This window comes from Equus przewalskii, chromosome 9 (assembly GCF_037783145.1).
Source record: "Equus przewalskii isolate Varuska chromosome 9, EquPr2, whole genome shotgun sequence".
Taxonomy (NCBI): Eukaryota; Metazoa; Chordata; class Mammalia; order Perissodactyla; family Equidae; genus Equus; species Equus przewalskii.
Genome location: NC_091839.1, coordinates 12,014,137 through 12,032,345, shown reverse-complemented (window position 1 = coordinate 12,032,345; position 18,209 = coordinate 12,014,137). Strand labels below are relative to the sequence as shown.

At 53.9% G+C, this 18,209-nt stretch overlaps 1 protein-coding gene across 10 annotated transcripts; it reads right to left on the bottom strand.

Moving 5' to 3' along the window:
- Nucleotides 1-249: 249 nt before the first annotated feature.
- On the bottom strand, nt 250-18,115 carry BCKDHA (branched chain keto acid dehydrogenase E1 subunit alpha). Of its 10 annotated transcripts, none has more exons than XM_070557870.1 (10): nt 17,720-18,079; nt 12,230-12,398; nt 11,173-11,352; nt 10,982-11,068; nt 7,008-7,116; nt 4,614-4,799; nt 2,579-2,785; nt 2,215-2,356; nt 1,823-1,994; nt 250-1,081 (listed from the first exon to the last, which is right to left on the bottom strand). In XM_070557870.1, the coding sequence occupies exons 2-10, from the start codon at nt 12,341-12,343 to the stop codon at nt 911-913; spliced, it is 1,368 nt and encodes a 455-aa protein (XP_070413971.1). In that variant the 5' UTR covers nt 12,344-12,398; nt 17,720-18,079; the 3' UTR covers nt 250-910. The 10 variants fall into 10 exon arrangements, with proteins under 10 accessions (XP_070413971.1, XP_070413972.1, XP_008535842.1 ...); XM_070557871.1 differs by having other exon boundaries at nt 4,638-4,799; XM_008537620.2 differs by having other exon boundaries at nt 12,230-12,329; nt 17,720-17,867.
- Between the last annotated feature and the right edge of the window lie 94 nt (nt 18,116-18,209).

Sequence of the window (18,209 nt, the reverse complement as noted above, 5' to 3'; positions counted from 1 at the left end):
CGGCCTACTGGTCACCTAGCGGGACACCAGGCTTGCCCCGTTCTATGGGAGAGCAGGAAACCATCTGTGGAGGACTCCCACCCCCATCCTGTCTGCTGAAGCTTACTCTCCAGCGTGCAAGTCTCTAAGGGAAACAGATATTTCAATGGCCTTGGCCTCATTTATGTAAAGTGGAGAAAAAGGGAGTGGTCCGAAACCAGTCATTCTGGACTCCTCACCTCCAAAACTCCAGGAAACAGAGACAGGAGGTGGCACAGAGCCAAATGCAGAGACAGTTTATTCACTACCTGCTGACCGCCTCTCACTCTGAGGAAGTTCCACAGGCTGACCTGCCACACCCACCCCCAGCCCGGGTGGGCTTCCAGTCCTGGAGGCGTCCTCACCCAGCCCCGGGGAGAAGGCACTGTAACAACAGATGAAGAGGGGGCTGACAGAGCCCCCGCCCCAATGTAACAGCTTGGAGGAGCAGGGACAGTGAGCAGGACCCACTCCCTGTTACTGTCTCAGGCACTGCCCTGGCCCCTGAGTATTTTGGAGGGAGCTGGCTGGAGAAGGGGCTTGCATTGTGTCAGCTCCCTCCACCACTCAGCATGGGACTTCCTCTCAGCATAGCTGAGGTGGGTGGGGGTAGGTGAGCAGGCCTCACTTCTCTTTTTTTTTTTTTTCTTTTTGAGGAAGATTAGCCCTGAGCTAACATCTGCCGCCAATCCTCCTCTTTTTTGCTGAGGAAGACTGGTCCTGAGCTAACATCCATGCCCATCTTCTTCTACTTTATATGTTGGATGCCTGCCACAGCATGGCTTAACAAGCAGCGCATACGTCCACACCAGGGATCCGAACCGGCAAACCCCAGGCCGCCAAAGCGGAACGTGCGAACTTAACCGCTGCACCACCGGGCCAGCCCCAAGCCTCACTTCTCGAAGTGGTCCAGGGGGTAGTGCTCGCCATAGGTCTGGAGGTGACGGGCCAGGGACTCCTGCTGCTTGCGGAGCTGGGCGGGCATCTCCTGATACACATCTGAGAAGAGCAGGCTGAAGTTGGGCTTCGGCTTCCGCTCAGCCTGCTCAAAGGCCTCCATCACCTGTGGGGCACAGGATGGTGAACAAGCAGTCAGCCTCTCACCCAGGGCCCTGCCTCCTACCTGTGGGGTCTCGGCAAAGGGTTAACCCCAAAGCCTTTGTTCCCATCTGGACAATGGGGATGATCATCATAACTGTGGTGAAACTAATACCCCATATCGGTGTCCCCCAAACCCTAGGCCTCTCCATCCTTAGCAGGACTAGGCACTGTACTAAGTGTACAGAATAATTTCAGTCTCTCAGCAGCCCTAGGAAGCAGGCAGCTTAGAAATGAGGAAACCGAGGCACAGAGAAGGGATGTGCCCATGATGATGTCATTAGGGGCCGCACCATCTGCCTGACGCCAGGGTCTGCCTTTGCCACTGGGCTCTACTTCCTGCAGCTATGACAGGGCCAAGGAGGGCAGAGTGCTGACTCTTACACTGCACGCAGGGTGCTTACACTGCACATGGATTAAGTCACCTAATCCTCACACAACCTTCTGAAATGGATACCCCAGTACCCCTCTTCAGAGATAAGGGAGCAAAGGGCAGACACGGCGCCAAGGCCACAGAGCTAGGATATGGCAGAGGGGCATGTGCCCAGGCAGCCTGGCCACTTAGAGACATCACTGGGGTTACCCCCAAGTCTCCCAGTTCAGTGTCCCCCAAGCTCCAGACTTTCCATCCTTCCGGGGTTCTCCACAACGCTGCACCCCAGAACACACCCCCTGGCGCACTGGTTTCCCAGAGGGAGGCCCTCACCTTCTTACGAGACTGCTTCCTCCAGTCCTTCTCCTGCTCATCATCCCACCAGCCACGGCTCTGCAGGTAGTGCCTCAGCCGCGAGATGGGGTGGTCCTGCTTGTCCCAGTAATTGACCTCGTCCACAGAGCGGTACGCTGAGCTATCGTCACTGGTGCTATGGTGCCCGATCCTGTCAAGGGAGAAGGGGCCCAGGATGAGAGTGGGGCCTCAGGGGTGGTCGGGAGGGAAGAGGGTAGACTAGGGGAGAAGGGGTGGAAATGGAATAAAGGCAAGGAAGGGAACACAATGTGCGGCAATGGGGTCATGCATTGGGGAGAGTGACCAATGTGGGGGAGATGTTAAAGACTCTGGCTGTCAAGGCTGGGGGGAGATCCGGGGGAGGCAGGCACCTGTAGGTCATGGCCTCAATGAGGAAGGGCTGGTTCTCTGCCACGGCACGCCGCCGGGCCTCCTTGGTGGCGTTGTACACAGCAAACACATCATTGCCGTCCACGCGGATTGACATGATGCCATACCCGGGGCCTCGAGCCGCTGTGGGGACAGGGAGAAGGCAGGTCAGGCCCCAGGGCTCAGATGAGGATGATGAGCAGGGAGTGGGGAGAGCAGGAAGTGAGGAGAGGAGAGCAAACAGAGCAGCACTCTGTTCACTGTCCCTGAGACCTACCTTGTGCCAGATACCACAGGAGGGGAACAGGAAGAGGGCAGGGGTGTGGGGGGGGTGCCGGGGGGAGACAAAGCAGGCAGGGCCCATACCGATGCCATCCCCGCGGTACTGCTCAGAAGTGGGTGTGGAGATGGCATAGCCGTTGTTCCGGCAGAAGAAGATGATGGGGCACTCGAGGGTGGCGGCGAAGTTGAAGCCGGCGTGGGCATCTCCCTCACTGGCCGCCCCCTCACCAAAGTAACAGATGACGACCCTGTTGGCATTGGCCCGCTTGGCCGCGTAGGCCGCCCCCACCGCTGCAGGGAGTGAGAGGGTGGTGAGCAAGAGCAGAGACACGCGCACGCTCACACCAACATGCATCCCACACACTCGCACACACCACACTCATTCACCCCACACACACCCCACACACACTCACACATGGCACCCCACACACAGACATACACACCTCACACACTCACCCCACACTCACACTCACACATGCACCCCACACACCAACCCATGGCTCTGGGGCTCAGGCTGCCTTTTGCCAGGCTGTGAGGGGGAAGAAAATGCCTGACCTCCTGACTATTCCCCCAGAACCTGCCCTCCGACCCCTACGCCAGTCTTCCAACTGCCCAGGCCAAAATCTTCAGCATCATCTCTGACTTCTAACTTTCTGTCATTCCCCACTACTCCACCTACAAATGAGAGCCAGAACCTGACCCCTCCCCACCTCACCCTGGTCACGCACTGGCACCTCTTGCCCCTCTTGCCTGAGTTCCGGAGCAGCCTCCTCACTGGCCCTTGCTCTCCCACCCCAACCTGGCAGCCAGAGGCCTCTTAAAATGTGAGTCAGGCCAAGTCAGTCCACAGCGATGACTCCCCTCCCCCACTCCCATTCCACTCTGGGTAAAAGTCAAAGTGCCTCCAGATCAGCAGATCTGCACCCCTCCCCCATCTCTCTGACTTCTCTCCACCACCCTCCACCCTGCCCCACTGGGCTCCTCCCTGCGCCTGCGCCTCAAACACATGAAGCAGGTACCTGCCTCAAGATCCCTGCATGGCTCCCTCACCTCCTGATCTGTACTGCAATGTCACCCACCTGCTCCCATGACATACCAGTCCCTCGCTGCTTTATTTTCCCTGTGGGACTTATCACCCCTGATATACGCTGTGTGTTACTCCTCCATCTGACGCCTGCATCTTGCAGCACCAGCAGAGCTGGGTTTTGTTTGTCTCTTGGTTCACTGCACCTAGAATGGCACCCAGCACACAGCACCAACACTGGACATTTGCTGAATGAGTGACTTAATGGTCACACAAATGGAAGGTTAGGGCCAGAGCCCCGCCTTAAAAAATCCTACCTACCTTCAGTGAAAATGTCACATCCTCTCAGAAAGATGCCCTGTCCACCTCCCACCTCAGAGGCATGAACTGCTCCTTGTTTCCAAACAGAACACAATGAGCGAACATGCACGGGGCCTAACGCCGTGCCAGGCACTCTGACCATCAACTCATGGCTCTCGGCTGCCCAGGAGCAGAGGGTGCTGAAGCCCACACTGACCCTCAGCCAACTGCAGGCACCAGAGGGCAAGGAGGAAGGTCTGGTTCCAGGGTCTCTGAGCTGTGTGGGCACAGGCCTGGCCCCTGGTCGGTCTGCTTCCCAAGCAGTCACCTTTCATTGAGGTCACACCGACTGCTCTAAGCATTGTGGGCTTCCAGAGTAAGCTTCAGGGGACTTGGACTGCAAGGGTGAGGCAGAGCAGGGTCGGGGTCAAGAACCCAGACTCTGTAGCCACCCAGTCCACGATTTGAGTCCGTGCTCTTCCCCCTACCCGCCGAGTGACCTTTAGCAAGGAACCTGGTCCACACTCAGTCACATGCAGTTGGCTGTGTCTCTGAGTGGACAAATGGGGTGCGTGCAAGTGTGGGAAATTAAGAGTGTGGTCATAGCGGCTCAAGCCTGCCAAACGGGTAAGGACACCACCAGAGCCCTCCTCTGAAGGGTCCCAGACAAGAGATGTCTTAAAAGTCTGGAGCACGCACCAGCACTCTTGACTGTGTCACCAACAAGGAAGTTCCCCAGAAGGGATGGAGAAGGGCTGGGGCTAGCACAGGGGTACTACACTGGTGTGCACGAACCAGGCCCAGGGTGTGCATCCTCACCCTGAGGGATCTGCGTGGCCAGTGGAGAGGAGATGGTGACAAAGTGGCGCTCCTTGCAGCCATAGTGGACGGGCATCTGGCGCCCCTTGCCCAGGTCACTCACGTTGCCGTAGCACTGGGCCATGAACAGTTCCAGGGGGTAGTCCCGATACATCAGCACACCTGGGTAGGGAGGAGGCAGCAGTTAGCCTGGTAGGAGGTGCCGTGGGGCAGACCAACCCCGAGGGGCTCTTGGGGTAACACCCTTCCTGCCCGGGCTCCCATTCCCCTGTCTGTACACTAAGGGAGCTGGACTAGAGCAAGGGAGGCAAATCCGGATGCTTACAGGGACCAGGGAGAATGCTGTTCGGACCAAATGACTGCGCCCAGGGAGGCCAGAAGGTCCAGTTTTTCAAAAAAAAGGCAGAAATCTAGCTTGCTTTTTTTTTTTTATGATTTTTAAATGTTTCAACTAATTAAATTACTCACAAAATCATCATATGAACCAAATAAAAGTACAAGCCACTAGCTCACAACTTTCGGACTAGAGAGGAAATATTCAAACCTGTTTATGGCACTAAAACCCTTTCTTCACACAAAACCTCCAGTGGATGCCTACCTCACCATCAAAGGGAACCCCATGGCTGCAGCTCTCTGACTCAGCTTTCTACCACCTGGCTCTGACAGGCAACCGTGATGTCCCCCTCATATGGCTGGTGGGGGGTTCCCCGAAGCAGCACCATCTGGTGGGACCCTGGGGAGGGACCTCAGCTCTGCTGCAAGGTGAAAGACAGAGCCTCCACTGCTTCCAGCACTGAGAACAGCATCTTGGTGTTCAAGAGCTCTGTGAGTGCTAGCTATTGTTCTGAGCACCCCTGTTCTCCCTATGCCACAGGTGGGAGACCGAGAGTCAGCGAGGTGAGTGGCTGCTCAGTCAGGGCTGGGGTGTGGGGTCTGACTCATGTCCTCACTCTGCACGAGCACCCTCTGCAGCTGCCCAGACGCAGGGCCTTCTACCGACCCTCAGTGCAGGAGGGCTCACTCCTGCGGGGGCAGCCAGCCGGGGCCCAAACAGCCCTATGTGGAGAGCCCAGCTGCCACCTAGGATTCCCAGGACCTTCACCTGGCCCTGTTTGGAGCCTGCACCAGAGAGACTCTTTCAGCAAAAACAGGTGGAAATTGCTCAGCAAATCTAGCTGGGGCCTGGCTTGTGGCCGAGTATCGGGGGAAATCTCATCTTCTTTGCTAATGACGCTGAACCACAGATATCACAGGGCCTGTCCTCCTACAGCATGTAGGAGGAGAAGGTTCTTGGGCAGCTGAGAGGGGAGCAGATAGAGAGTAGACTGGAATGCCAGGCTGGTCCAAAGAGGAACCTGGACAGCCAGCCCAGCCAGGCCCTGCCTCCCTGCTGACGAGCTGTCCCAGGGTGAGAGGCTCCAGTCACATCGCCTCTCCTGAGTGCTTACCCCATGCCAGGCCCTCTGCTAAAGGCTTTGCATCATCTGCCCCATGAAGCCCCTCAACAATCGTCTTGGGAGGTTCTCCATCTCCCATGATAGATAAGAAAACTGAGGCAAGGAGCAGTTAGACAACTTGCCCACAATCGGGCAGCACCTAAGAGGAAGGGTCAAGCTTTGCCTCCCTGGCACCCCCATAGGGTGGCTCCCTTGCAGGGCCCCCAGACCAACAACCACTCTGGAACCCCCCCCACTCACAGCTGCCCAGGCTAACTCCTTCACTCCAGTCACTCCTTCATGCTCACGATCCTCTTCATTCCTAGTCTTTGATCCTTCCTTCCTCTCACTCATTCTCTCAGAAGTTAGCCAGCTCCCTGGCTGGGACCTGCCAGCCCTCCATCTGCTTCTGCTCCCAGAGGGACATGAAGCCTGGAGAGGCAAGGAGAGCCCTGAACAGTGTGGACAGGGGCCCACAGTGCATGCCACACTCACAGCTAGGGCTGATCTCACTGCATGCTTCCAGCAACCTTACCAGGCAGGGGCTGCAACACCATCAGAACCTCTATTGTGGAGATGAAAAACCTGAGGCTCAGAAAAGGAAAGTGACTTGGCCAAATCTGACAACTAGTATGCAGCAGAGCATGGAACAGTTAGCACAGGCTCTCAGCCCCAACACTGCCTGGCCTCCTGAGAGGGGAAGTGCACCCCCTCCAGACTCCTGTCCTTGGTTTGGCTCTTTCTTGCTCGGAAAGTTCTTCCTTCAGCTCCTCAGACCTCCTTGGCATCATGCCGCTTCTGGAAGAGCACACGGGATAACTGATATGGGCCTTGCCACCACACCAGGGGGATTGGGCCTGACCTGCCTCAATGGAGACCACAGACCCAGGTATCTGGCACCTGCTCCTCAGGGCCAGGCCATAGGCAGACATACCTGCCTCCCGGTACTGGCCAAACACCAGGTCCGTGTTGTCCAGGGCTGCTGCACTCCCCACGTGTGTCCCCTCCTCGCCATAGTTGGTCATGTAGAAGGAGATCCGGCCCTGGGGGTGGAGGGGGCCCAGAGGCCTCGGCTCAGTTATGCTGGGCAATGAAAGAACCATCCAAATCCCGACCAACTTCTGATGACTCAGTCAGTCAACAGATACTTCCTGAAGGCCAGCTCCAGGCCAGGCCACACTGGGGGTCCTGCTTCTCGGAGGCACTGCCAGACTGGTCAGAGCCAGAGTGATAGGGCTGTGTGGTGGGAGCTGTGAGGAGGTATCTGCCCCACCACGGAGGGGCATCGGGAAGAAATGCCAAAGCTGAGCAAAGGCAGGGGCGGTGGAGGTTTCCAGGCAGAGAGAACACTAAAGGCCACAAGGCCAGAAGGGCTGGGACATGAAGTGGGAGGGCTGGGGAAAGATAAGCTGGGAGAGAGAGGCAGTGCTCAGGTAAAGCAGAGGATCATACATCTAGATTTCACCCTGAGAGTGGTGGCAACCTGCAGCTGGTTCTCCTCAGGGGAGCGATGTTTCAGAAATGTCTCTCAGGCTGCCATGTGGGAAATGAATGGAGGAGACAGGAGTACGTGCAACAAGCCAGGTGAGTGGGTAACGACTAGGCTTGGCTAGTGGTGGGAGGCAGGGAGAGAAGAGGACAGTTAAGAGTCTTAAGAAGCAGAGACAGTAATGTCAGGGAGTGGCAGACCCTGCTGGCTGGCTACACGGGTGCCCAGGCCAATCCCTTCTGAGCACCCCCAACCCCAGAACCTGGAAAAGCTAAACATTAGGTTCCCAGCCTCCCTTACAGCCAAAGGCAGCCACGGGACACAATTCTAGTCAGAGACTTAAGTTAAAGTCTGCTTTTGCTTTCTTACTAAGAGACCACTACAGCTGGTGCCAGCCCTTCTTCCTGCCCTACACATAGCTATGAAGCCTGGACCTGTGGCAGCCATCTTGTGAACATGAGGCAACAGGCATAGGATGAAACCAACTTGCCCATGACAGTGAAGCAAAAGATAGGGAGTCTGGGTCCTGATGGTGTTGCTGAGCAGCAGAATGGATTTCTAACTAAATATCTTGGGACAGAGTAAATGAGAGGGAACAAAGTGATAGGAAGGGGGAGGGAGAAGGCATGGATGAGATGCATGTCTCCAATTGGGGCAGACGGGTGGATGGTGGCACCCTTTGCTGAGAAATGGCCTAAAGGAGGAAGAGGAGCAGGTCTGGGAGGAAGATGCCAAGGTCAAGACCGGACAGGGTGAATTTGGTGTGGGACACGCAGGGTGAGAAGCCAAGCAGATTTGGGGTTCACAGACAAAGTCTAGCTGGAGATTTGGGGAGACCCTGGCATAGAGATGGAAATGAGCTCCCCAGGACTGTGTGTGAAGTGAAACACAGAGCCCAGGCTGGCACCTGTGGGACACCCTCTGCCTCCTCATGTGTTCTGCAGGCCTGGCTTTCTGTCACGGTGGGGGAACCAGATGAATAATGCTTTCTTCTAGGTGGGGAGCCAATTAAAAGTTAATTGACCTTCCAGTGCCAAGTGAGTGGGCAGATGCTGGGTGCTGAGGGCCTGGCACGCTGTAAGGTTGGTGTGGGGAGGAGCCTGAGAGGGGCACGCTCAGGAACCAGCACCTGGACTAGCGGCAGAAGTCACTGGTTGCCTACCCAGTATCCTCTCCCCCTTCCTCTTTGCTTACAGAGCCCTCATTCTACCACAGGCAGCAACTGCCCAGACTAAAAGACCGCATTTCTCAGTCTCCTTACAGCTAGGAGTGACCAATGAAATGTGAGCAGGTGTTATTGGGTGGGAGCGCCTGGAAAGTTCTATAAAGGTGGGTTTGGGGAAATAACTGGGATGTGTCACACCTGACCTTCCACATTCCCTCTGCTTCCTGCCTGGAATGAGATGGGATGGAGGGTGCTCGAGCAGCCATTTGGCTCATTAGGGGCCCTCAAGGCTAGAAGCCAACGCTGGGTATCCAGTGACATCATGGTGCCACCATACCAGCCCCAGACCACCTGTTTCCACATTTCTCTTAGGCAAGAAAAAAAACCGTTACTCTGTTTAGGTTACTGCTTTTATTTTTGTTGGGATTTGTGGGGGTTTTTGGGGGGGAGGGTAGGTCTGTTACATACAGCTAAACATAATCCTAGCTAACGTAGGCTGAACTTTGATGGATGAGTTGATCTTATTGAGGGCTTCCTCTGTGTCAGCCAATGGGCCAGGGACTTTCCATGCTGGGTCTCACAGAATTCCTCCCTCGACCCAGTAGGGTGGGTTCTCTTATTATCCCCATTTTTTTCAATACACTTAGGAAACTGAGACAGAGACAAAAAAATCATCTGCCCAAGGTCACCACTGTGATTGGACCCATGTCCATCTGATTCCAAAGCCCACTGGTAATGCCAGTGCAGGGGCAGGAACAAGCGTAGGCACGTGGAGAGAGGGTGGGAGAGGCCTGGCCTGGTGTTGAGGCTGTGGGGAGGGAAGTGGATTGCTGAGGCCACCTGGAATGGGAGATGGGGTGGACAGGAAGGGGTGGAGTTGATCCTGAGGACAGTGGCAGCCAAGGGAAGTTTCTGGGCAGAGTGGAGACACAACCCTAACTTGGGAAGGTGAGACAGAGCATTCCTACAAGCTGTTTGCCTGAATCTGCTCAGTATTATCTGCTAGGCCAGGGGGCCTCACGCTTTAGTCCACATGGGGTCCACATGGGAGCACCTGGGGGCTTGATACAAATGCAGATTCCCAAGGCCACCCGCCTCCTAAGCCAGCAGGGGTGGTGAACATCTGAGGGCCTGCCTGCTTGACACTCTTCCCCCTTTCCTAACAGGAACTCACGCCCTTGCTCGCAGTCTACATGGCCTGGGGTCACAGACTCCACTCCTCTATTCCCTTGGTTCCTGGAGATGGGCACATGGCCCGGGTCTGGCCAGTCACAGGGGCTGGTTCAGGTGGGGTCTGTGACCAAAGCCTGGCCATTGAGCATCAGCCCTGGGCCTTTTGCTGGAACAACAGGAACCAGACCTAATAGTTTCTCTTTCCACCACTAAGTAGAAAGGATAATAATTGCAAGGCTGGTAGGGTCATGTTGAGTAATAGCTAGTACTCATTGTGTGCTGGCTAATCCCAGTTTCACTGTTCTTAAGGCCATTACATATGCCACCATCAATCCTTGAGCAATCTCATGAAGCAGGTACAGACAAGAAAGCAGAGGCACTGAGAAGTTAAGCAGCTTTCCCAAGGCTGCAGAGCCAGAAAGGAGCAGAGTGAGGACTTTAATCACACAGTCTTGCTCCGGAGCCTGTGCCCTGAGCCCTTTCTCTGCCACCTCTCCAGGAGCCCAGAGCTTCTTGAAAACACTGCTACTTATGAATGAAGGAAGCCAAGCAAACAAGAGGAGAAAAGACACTTGGAGAGAGAAAAGAGGTCTGATGACATCTTTTGAGCCCCCTGAATCCAGCTGTGCCTGAAACAGGCCCCTGTGAACTTGGTGTTATTTGAGTCAACAAATTCCCTCTGTTGACACTGCTTTGACTCGGTCTCTGTACGCTGATGCTAACACTGCTGAGGATCACAGTACATTTGACATGGGCACTCTGGGAAGCCCCAAGGGTCACCCTGTCTTCTGAGAGGAAGAGCCAACAGGTCTTCCCCAGCCTGCCCTCTCCCAGCACAGCTAAGCCCCCAGCCTAGCACACAGTAGGTGTTTTAGTGATCTAGTCCATCCTTCTGCCTGTGGGCAGGACCGCTCCCACACTCTTCCTCCGGAGCCCCAAGAATTCTAAGGACCCCAAGACAAAGGATCTCCATTCTACTCTCTCCACCTTAGGAGCTGATTTTTGGCCCAAACACAGGTAAGGGGACTTCAGGTAATTCCAAGACCCCCATCCTCCTCCCCGCAAGCCTGTCCTCACGCACCTGCCGCTGGGACTCGTAGAGGATGCGGTCCATGGTGTTGAGCAGTGTCATGCTCTTGTAGAACTTGAGCACCTTCTCCTGGGGCAGCTGCAGATGGAGGCACAGAGAGACGTGGGGCAGCTGGGACCAGAAGGGACATGGACAAAGGACCTGAGCATGGGAGGCAGGGGCGGTTGGGGGAAGCCTCTCACATTGGGGTCCTCGCTGGGGTTGATGATCTGGCCCTGCCGGTCCATGACGCGGTAGATGGGGATCCCAGAGATGACATTAGGCTGGATGAACTCTAGCTTGTCTATAAACTCCGCTGAGGCCCCTGGGAACTGGGGCTTGTCATCCAAGGACGAGAAGCGCTGCTGCTGCCTCTGGGGGTGCTGGGGAGACAGGGCAGGGGGAGGGGGAGACACATGCATCCTGAGCAGCAGAGGTTCCACTGGCTCAACCCCACAGTGGCAGGCAGTATTGCCTGATGGTTAAGACACCACAGCCCCAGTGGACTCTTGGGCCTGACAAACACGATTTGAATCCCAGCTCCCCCACTTGCTCGTTGTGTGACCTTGGTAAAGTTACTAGAACTTCTTTGCATCTCAAGTCCTCATCTGTAAAATTGGGGTGAAAATAATAGTACCTATCCCACAGGATTATAAAGATTAAATGACTCAATAAAGTGGCAAGTAGCTCAAGAACTGGTAGCTGTTTTTATCAAAGACTCAAACTCTTCACCCTGGCATTCAGGGCCTCCTCAGTCTGGCCACAGACACCCTCTCTCTCAATCTCCTACTGGTGCCACAGTCACCTCTGCACAGTGTCCTTGAGTCAGCCAGATGGGCTCTTTACTGACCCCATACCTACCACAGAGGCCACCCAGAATAGAGATTAAGTCTGTGAGCTCTTAAGGGTCAGTCTGCCTGGATTCGAACCCCTTGCTGGCTGACCACAGAAAGCGACTTCCCTTCTCCAAGTCTCTCCTTTCTCATCTGTAGAACAGAGAACACCTCATGGGAATTTTGTGAGGCTTAAACGAGATCAGGCATATAAAATGGCTAGCAGAGTACTTGTGAGTCGTATAGTAAATGGTCAAAAAAATGTTGATTATTATTTCTCCCATCATGTCCCTGCTCTCACCTCTTTACTAGAACGCCTCTTCCCCCATCACCTGGCAAATGCTCCACACACTTCAATGCCCTCTCCACTGCAGTTCTAACTCCCTCCACCAACCCAGACTGACTTGCTCAACAAATATTTGAGTACCTGCTTCGTTCCAAGCCCTGTGCTGAGATCTGGGGACCTAAGAGATGCAGCAGGCAAGACAGATGTTGAACAGGTACCGATGAAGGTGATCCATATTCTCCTGGGAGAAGCCATGGAAGAGCGGAAAGAGGGTCAGGCTTCTCTGAGGAAGTGATGTGATAGCTGAGGCCTAAAGGACATCTAAGAGTCAGGGAAAGAACATTTGAAGCCAGGGGAACAGAACATACAAAAGGCAAAAGGTGTGTCTCTTGTGGAACCTGGAAGGAGATCAGAGTGGCTGGAGGAGTCCTGTGGGGAGCTCACACCTCCTTGGATCAGAGGAGGCTTGGCTGGGAAAGTCCAAGAGAAGCCTACGTGCACAATAGGATGTGAACGGATTTGCTTTCTTGCCCTTGAACTAAACTTGAACTGGCCTCAGGACTGCAACAGCTCCCCTTGATTCAGCACGTGCCTGAATCAGTGTCAGGCTGAGCTCGGCATGCACAGTCGGACTGCGTCCTCAGAGCATGTCTGTGAGACAGACACTCTTAACTACTGCCTTTGAGTAGATAACAAAACTGAGGTTCAGGGAGGTAAAGTAACGTGCACCAGGTCACAGAGCTAAAAAGAAACAATTAAGTCAGGACTGGGCTTCAAATCTGGACAGAGCTGACATCTAGACCCCAAACCCATGCTCCTAACCCCAACTGCCACTGCTGGTCCCGTCTTCACACGTCTACATCTTTACTCCTCACCAGTCACCACACTGCTCTTAGCTCAGTAATTGTGGCTTCACTTCCCATAGGAGCTAAAGGAAAATGACCAGGTTTGCCATGAGCTGGGTTTCACATGTGTGTGCTCAAGTGTGTTCCCCTCCCTCCCACCTTTAATTGCAGTGAAGTAGCCGTTCAAGGTTCCAGCGGGGGAGGAGCTAGACGGACACGTTTATCTGCATTTGTGGTTGTGAAGAAATAAAGGAAATTACAGCCCCAATGGCAGGGCAGGCCCAGGCCTGACACCATCACAGCAGACTCCCCTCTGCCTGTGAGGGAAGCAGCAAACTTTTATAGAGCAGGATTCTCCCTTCTGCACGCTCACATGGGCAGACCTCTCCATCCACCTAGAGGATTCGTTTGTCCATGTCTGTCTCCCACGCATATCACAAGCTCCAGGAAGACAGGGATCATGCCCAGGCCGCTTTACAGAGTGGTCACTCAACAGGCAATTACTGAACAAACGGATGGATGAGGGGTGAAGTTCACAGCTTTGGAGTCCGACTGACCTGGGTTCCAGTTTCTTAGCTCACTGCATGGCCTTCTGCAAAACACTTTGTCTCCCAGAATGTCCTCATCTGCAAAAAGGCTGCAGAGGGCTGCCGTGAAAAGTTCGTAAGACAAGGGACACAGAGGGTTCAGCACAGGCATGGGACATATTGTCTGCTCAAAAACTGGTAGAAGGGGAAAAAAAGTAAAATCTAGGAATGTTCGGAAACAAGAAAAAGAAACATGCCCGACACCTCAGGAGGAAGAAGGAAAAAGAGGATTAGGAAGAAGGAATGACTGTCCCATGCTCTGGATTGTACTTTCAGACCATGGCCCCAGCAGACACTCCAGGGGGAGACTGAGGCCTGGGGAGACCTCGGCAGAACAGGACAAGAGCTGCAGTCTGGGGAGGGGCTCTAGGAGGGTAGGCCAGGGACCAGCAGGAGTCAGGACACGGTCACAGGGCTCAGAACCAACCAGGTATCAGGGCAGGATCCTGCCTCTGGAGGCTAGAGAGTTACCATCAGAGCACCTTGGCACATCCCACACACTGTAGTTGGGCCTTGGCCGTGCCCCTTCTTTCCTGGGCCTATAGCGATGCCCATGGTACCTAGCCCAGGGTTACTGTGCTGATTCAATGAGCTGGGGCCCTGAGGAAACACTCCATTAAGGGTGAGTGGTAAAATGCCGGCAGAGGAAGGATGCGACTTCACCTATCTTTTCTTGTTTCTGGTGGGAAGGTGCATTTGTCCCAGTGGCCAGTGACTTACAAGGGCAGAAGCTGTACAGATTTACACAAAGCATGAAGCCACATCCTCTCCCACCACACAGGAAACAGAGAGGCCTGCTCTGGGTGGTCCGGTCTGCCCAGCAGGTAGTGGCATGGCCTCTCGTAGAGCGACTCCCTGTGGAGCCAAGGCTAAGGGCACAGACTCCCAACAGACCGCTGCCCCCTGGCTGTGTGACTAAAGCTGACTGAGCCTCAGTTTCCTCGTGTGTAAACTGAGGGTGGTGTGAGTACCTATCTCACTGGCGGTCATGAAGATTAATCGAGTTGATATGTATACAGTGCTCAGTCCAGTGCCTGGCACATAAATGCTTGATAAATACGAGTAGCTAACAAGTGTATTTGACAATTATTGTTGTCAAACAGCTAGATACTGAATATTTGCTCCAAATCAGGCCCTTAACTGAGGACCGGAGACAACAGGAAGGGATGGATGACAAACACTGAACACACAAGTTACAATTAAGAGGGGTGATCTCAGAGGAGGCAGGATAGTTCAGTGGTTAACCACAGGGCAGGGTAGGATGAGGGACTCCAGAGCTAAACTGGGTGTGTTTAAATCCTAGCTCTGTCCGCATCCAGCTATGTCACCTGGGCAGGAGACAGTCCCCATAAACCTGCATCCCCTTGTGAAAAAAATAAGAATTTCTACTTGACAAGCTTTTGGTGAGACAGGTCTAAGGCATCTGCTGCAGCTCTCGGAGGAACCTTTCACTAGCCAGCATCTGGTGGAGCATAAGGACAAGCTTCCTGGAGAAGGGGGAGTTAAGGCGAGGCCCCACTTGCTTCTTGGGGTGGTAGCTGAGAAACCCAATGAAGACTGCTTGACAATCGAGTTTCCTTCCTTCTCTTCTCCCTGCGCACTAAAACATCTGCTAGCAACTGGAGCGGGAGGGAGGGCGAAATCAGGCAAATGCCTCCAGGGCATCATGGTGTTCAGTAAACGGCCTGGGGAAAAGAGGAGCAAGCAGGCAGGGAAGAAGTAAGGCAGCCTATCCTTCCTCCCAACCGACAACCCAATCTTGTCCCACTACAGGACAGCCTCCTGACCTTCCCCCAAGGCACTATCTCTTGGCTTCACCTTGACTGGCTAACACTGCACCAACCAATATGGCAGCCACAAGCCACTTACGGTTATTTAAATTTATTTTTATTTTTTTGAGGAAGATCAGCCCTGAGCTAACATCTGCTGCCAATCCTCCTCCTTTTGCTGAGGAAGACTGGCCCCGAGCTAACATCCGTGCCCATCTTCCTCTACTTTATATGTGGGACGCCTACCACAGCATGGCTTGCCAAGTGGTGCCATGTCCACACGCGGGATCTGAACTGGCGAACGCCGGGCCGCCGAAGCGGAACGTGCGAACTTAACTGCTGCGCCACCGGGCCGGCCCCAGTTATTTAAATTGAAATTCCTTAAAATTAAGTAAAATAAAAACTTCAGTTCCTCAGTGGCACAAGCCACAGGTCGAGCGCTCAGTAGCTACTGGACTGGGCAGCGCAGATAAAGAACATTTCCATCATTGCACAAAGTTCCACCAAACAGCTCTGGTCTAAAATATTCTTCGACTAAATGATACTACGCCCTCCCTCCACACCAAAAAAAGTGTCATTTTTGGGGGCCGGCCCCGTGGCCAAATGGTTAAGTTCACATGCTCCACTTTGGTGGCCCAAGGTTTCACTGATTCAGATCCTAGGCACGGACATGGCACCACTTGCCAGGCCATGCTGAGGCGGAGTCTCACATGCCACAACTAAAAGGACCTATAACTAAAATATACAACTACGTACTGGGGGGAAGTATCCTTTTAATCTTAGAAAGAATAAGTGGGAGAAATAAAAGTAAGGAAGAAAAAACAAGGACTCTAATAAATTAAAAATATATAGAAATAAAAAGTAGGGATTCTGAAAGACCTCCTCCTCCCACCATTCCCACCCCCAAAAAATGAAGGAGGGGAGCCAAGAGAGAAGGGCAGCAAGGAGACTGAGCCTGGAGGCCAGCCATAAATGACCTTTCCAGATTCCCACCCCAGTCCCCTCCACCCCACTGGCACAACCAATGGGCTCCTAGGACTGAGATTAGCTGTAGAAGATCTGATTGCTCCAAAAAAAGGGAGAGAAGACAACAAAAAGGCAGGACACTGCCCCACCTGGCTCCTCCCTCAGCAACCTGCTGCAACCAGCAAGCTCCTCCCAGACCTCACTCCTGGCCCATCCTCTTCACCTTCCTCCCCTGTCGCTCCCCCTGCCTAGGGCTTCTTCCCACAGATTCTATCTTCCCTTCCTTATAAATTGGGGATCAGAGTGTCAGATCCAACCCCACAAGATCTTGACAGATTTCCCTCCAGGGCCGTCACCAATCCCGGCCCCCACAAAGTCACCGCCTTTCTTCTCCACATCTTGAAGGTGAATTTCTGTCCCTTCCCTCCACCCTCACTTTCAATAGTGGCTAATGTTCCTATATCTTTTATCATATGCCAGATCCAGTTCCTGGCACTTTATTTAATTTTCACAACAACCCTATGAGGTGGCCACTGTTACCATTTTACAGAGGAGGAAATTAGGTGCAGAGAGAGCAGTCCCTTGCCCAAGGCTACACAGCTGGAAAGTGGCCAATTAGGGATATGAACCCACGAAGCCTAGCTTCAGAACCCACCTTCTGAACCACTTTTCTCTCAGCTGTGAAATTTTAGTTCATAGCTCTTCAGCAGCCGACTGCCTCTCTCCCTCTAAACAGAGGCTTCCAACTAGATTTCTGTTGGGTGAGCCTCCCGTTAGCAGCATCAACCTAAAGGGATTCTAACCCTTTTGACAAGAAACCAGGCATTTCTCAAGCGTTTCTAAGAAATGTGGGCAAAGTGCCCTGTCTGGACCTCTCTCGCCTTATTAATTCAACAAATGTTTACTGATCATCTCGTCTGTAGAGTGACCAAAACAGACAAGGCCCGTACCCTGGCATTCATCAGGGGACACAGGATCAAACGATATTTTTCTGCAATTCGTTTTATAATGAGAACTGCAGCAAAGGAGCAAAGAAATACAGGGCACTGCCAAAGCCCGTGAAGGGGGAACCTGGTCTCTCTTTTCTTCCGTTTGAAGAAGAGATTTTTACCGAGCAAAACGTCTTCCCCTTTCACTCTCCAAGCCCTGAGCAGAAAGGTCTCGCCTTCCTCGCAGGTCCCTCCAAGCGGCCTCCCCGGGGGATGGACGGGCAACCAAGGAGGAAACCTCCTCCCTCCCTCCAAGTTGTCTCCCTCCCTCGGGACCCACAAATGAGCTGCCTGTTTTTCCTCTCCAAAAGAAGTGGAAGTTCTTCCCTGGTGTGTCCTCTCCGAGTGGTTTTCCCAGCCCCTGTCCCTTCTGTGACAGCCCTGCCTTCACTCCCTGCACGTACCCCACACTCTCAAGACAGCGATGGCACCCCATTCCCCCTTGTGGAAAACTCCAGGTGCCCCAGGTACTCACAGATATAGCCAGCCCCCGAACCCCAAGCCGCCGCAAGAGCAGTAGGCCATCCTGGCCCAGGCCTCTACTTGATCCCAGGACTCTCGCCGCAGCTGTCACCACCGCCATGTTAGCTAACAACCCCTCTAAGATCCGACCCCTCCTCGGCGACAACGGGGGCTGCCCCTTCATAAGTGTGACTCAAACGCCAGGACGGCCCTGCCAACACACCGCCTGCTACCAGTCCTACGGTCGCTAGGACACATAGACGGATGGATAAAACAATCTGGCTTCCCAAAATCTACTCTGATCGCTTCATCGTAGTTGTTTCTGTAACAGGTAAACAGGCAAAGAAGAGGACAACCTCACCCGAGTCTCAGTGCTTTAGGGCCCGTGGACCTCGGGTAGGACGAGCCCAAGCTAAGGCCCGCCCCCCCTTCGATGCCGTCCAATGGTTTTCCTGAAGTTGAGAAGGCATGGTGGGCGGGGCCAGGTTGTCAATAAACGCGGA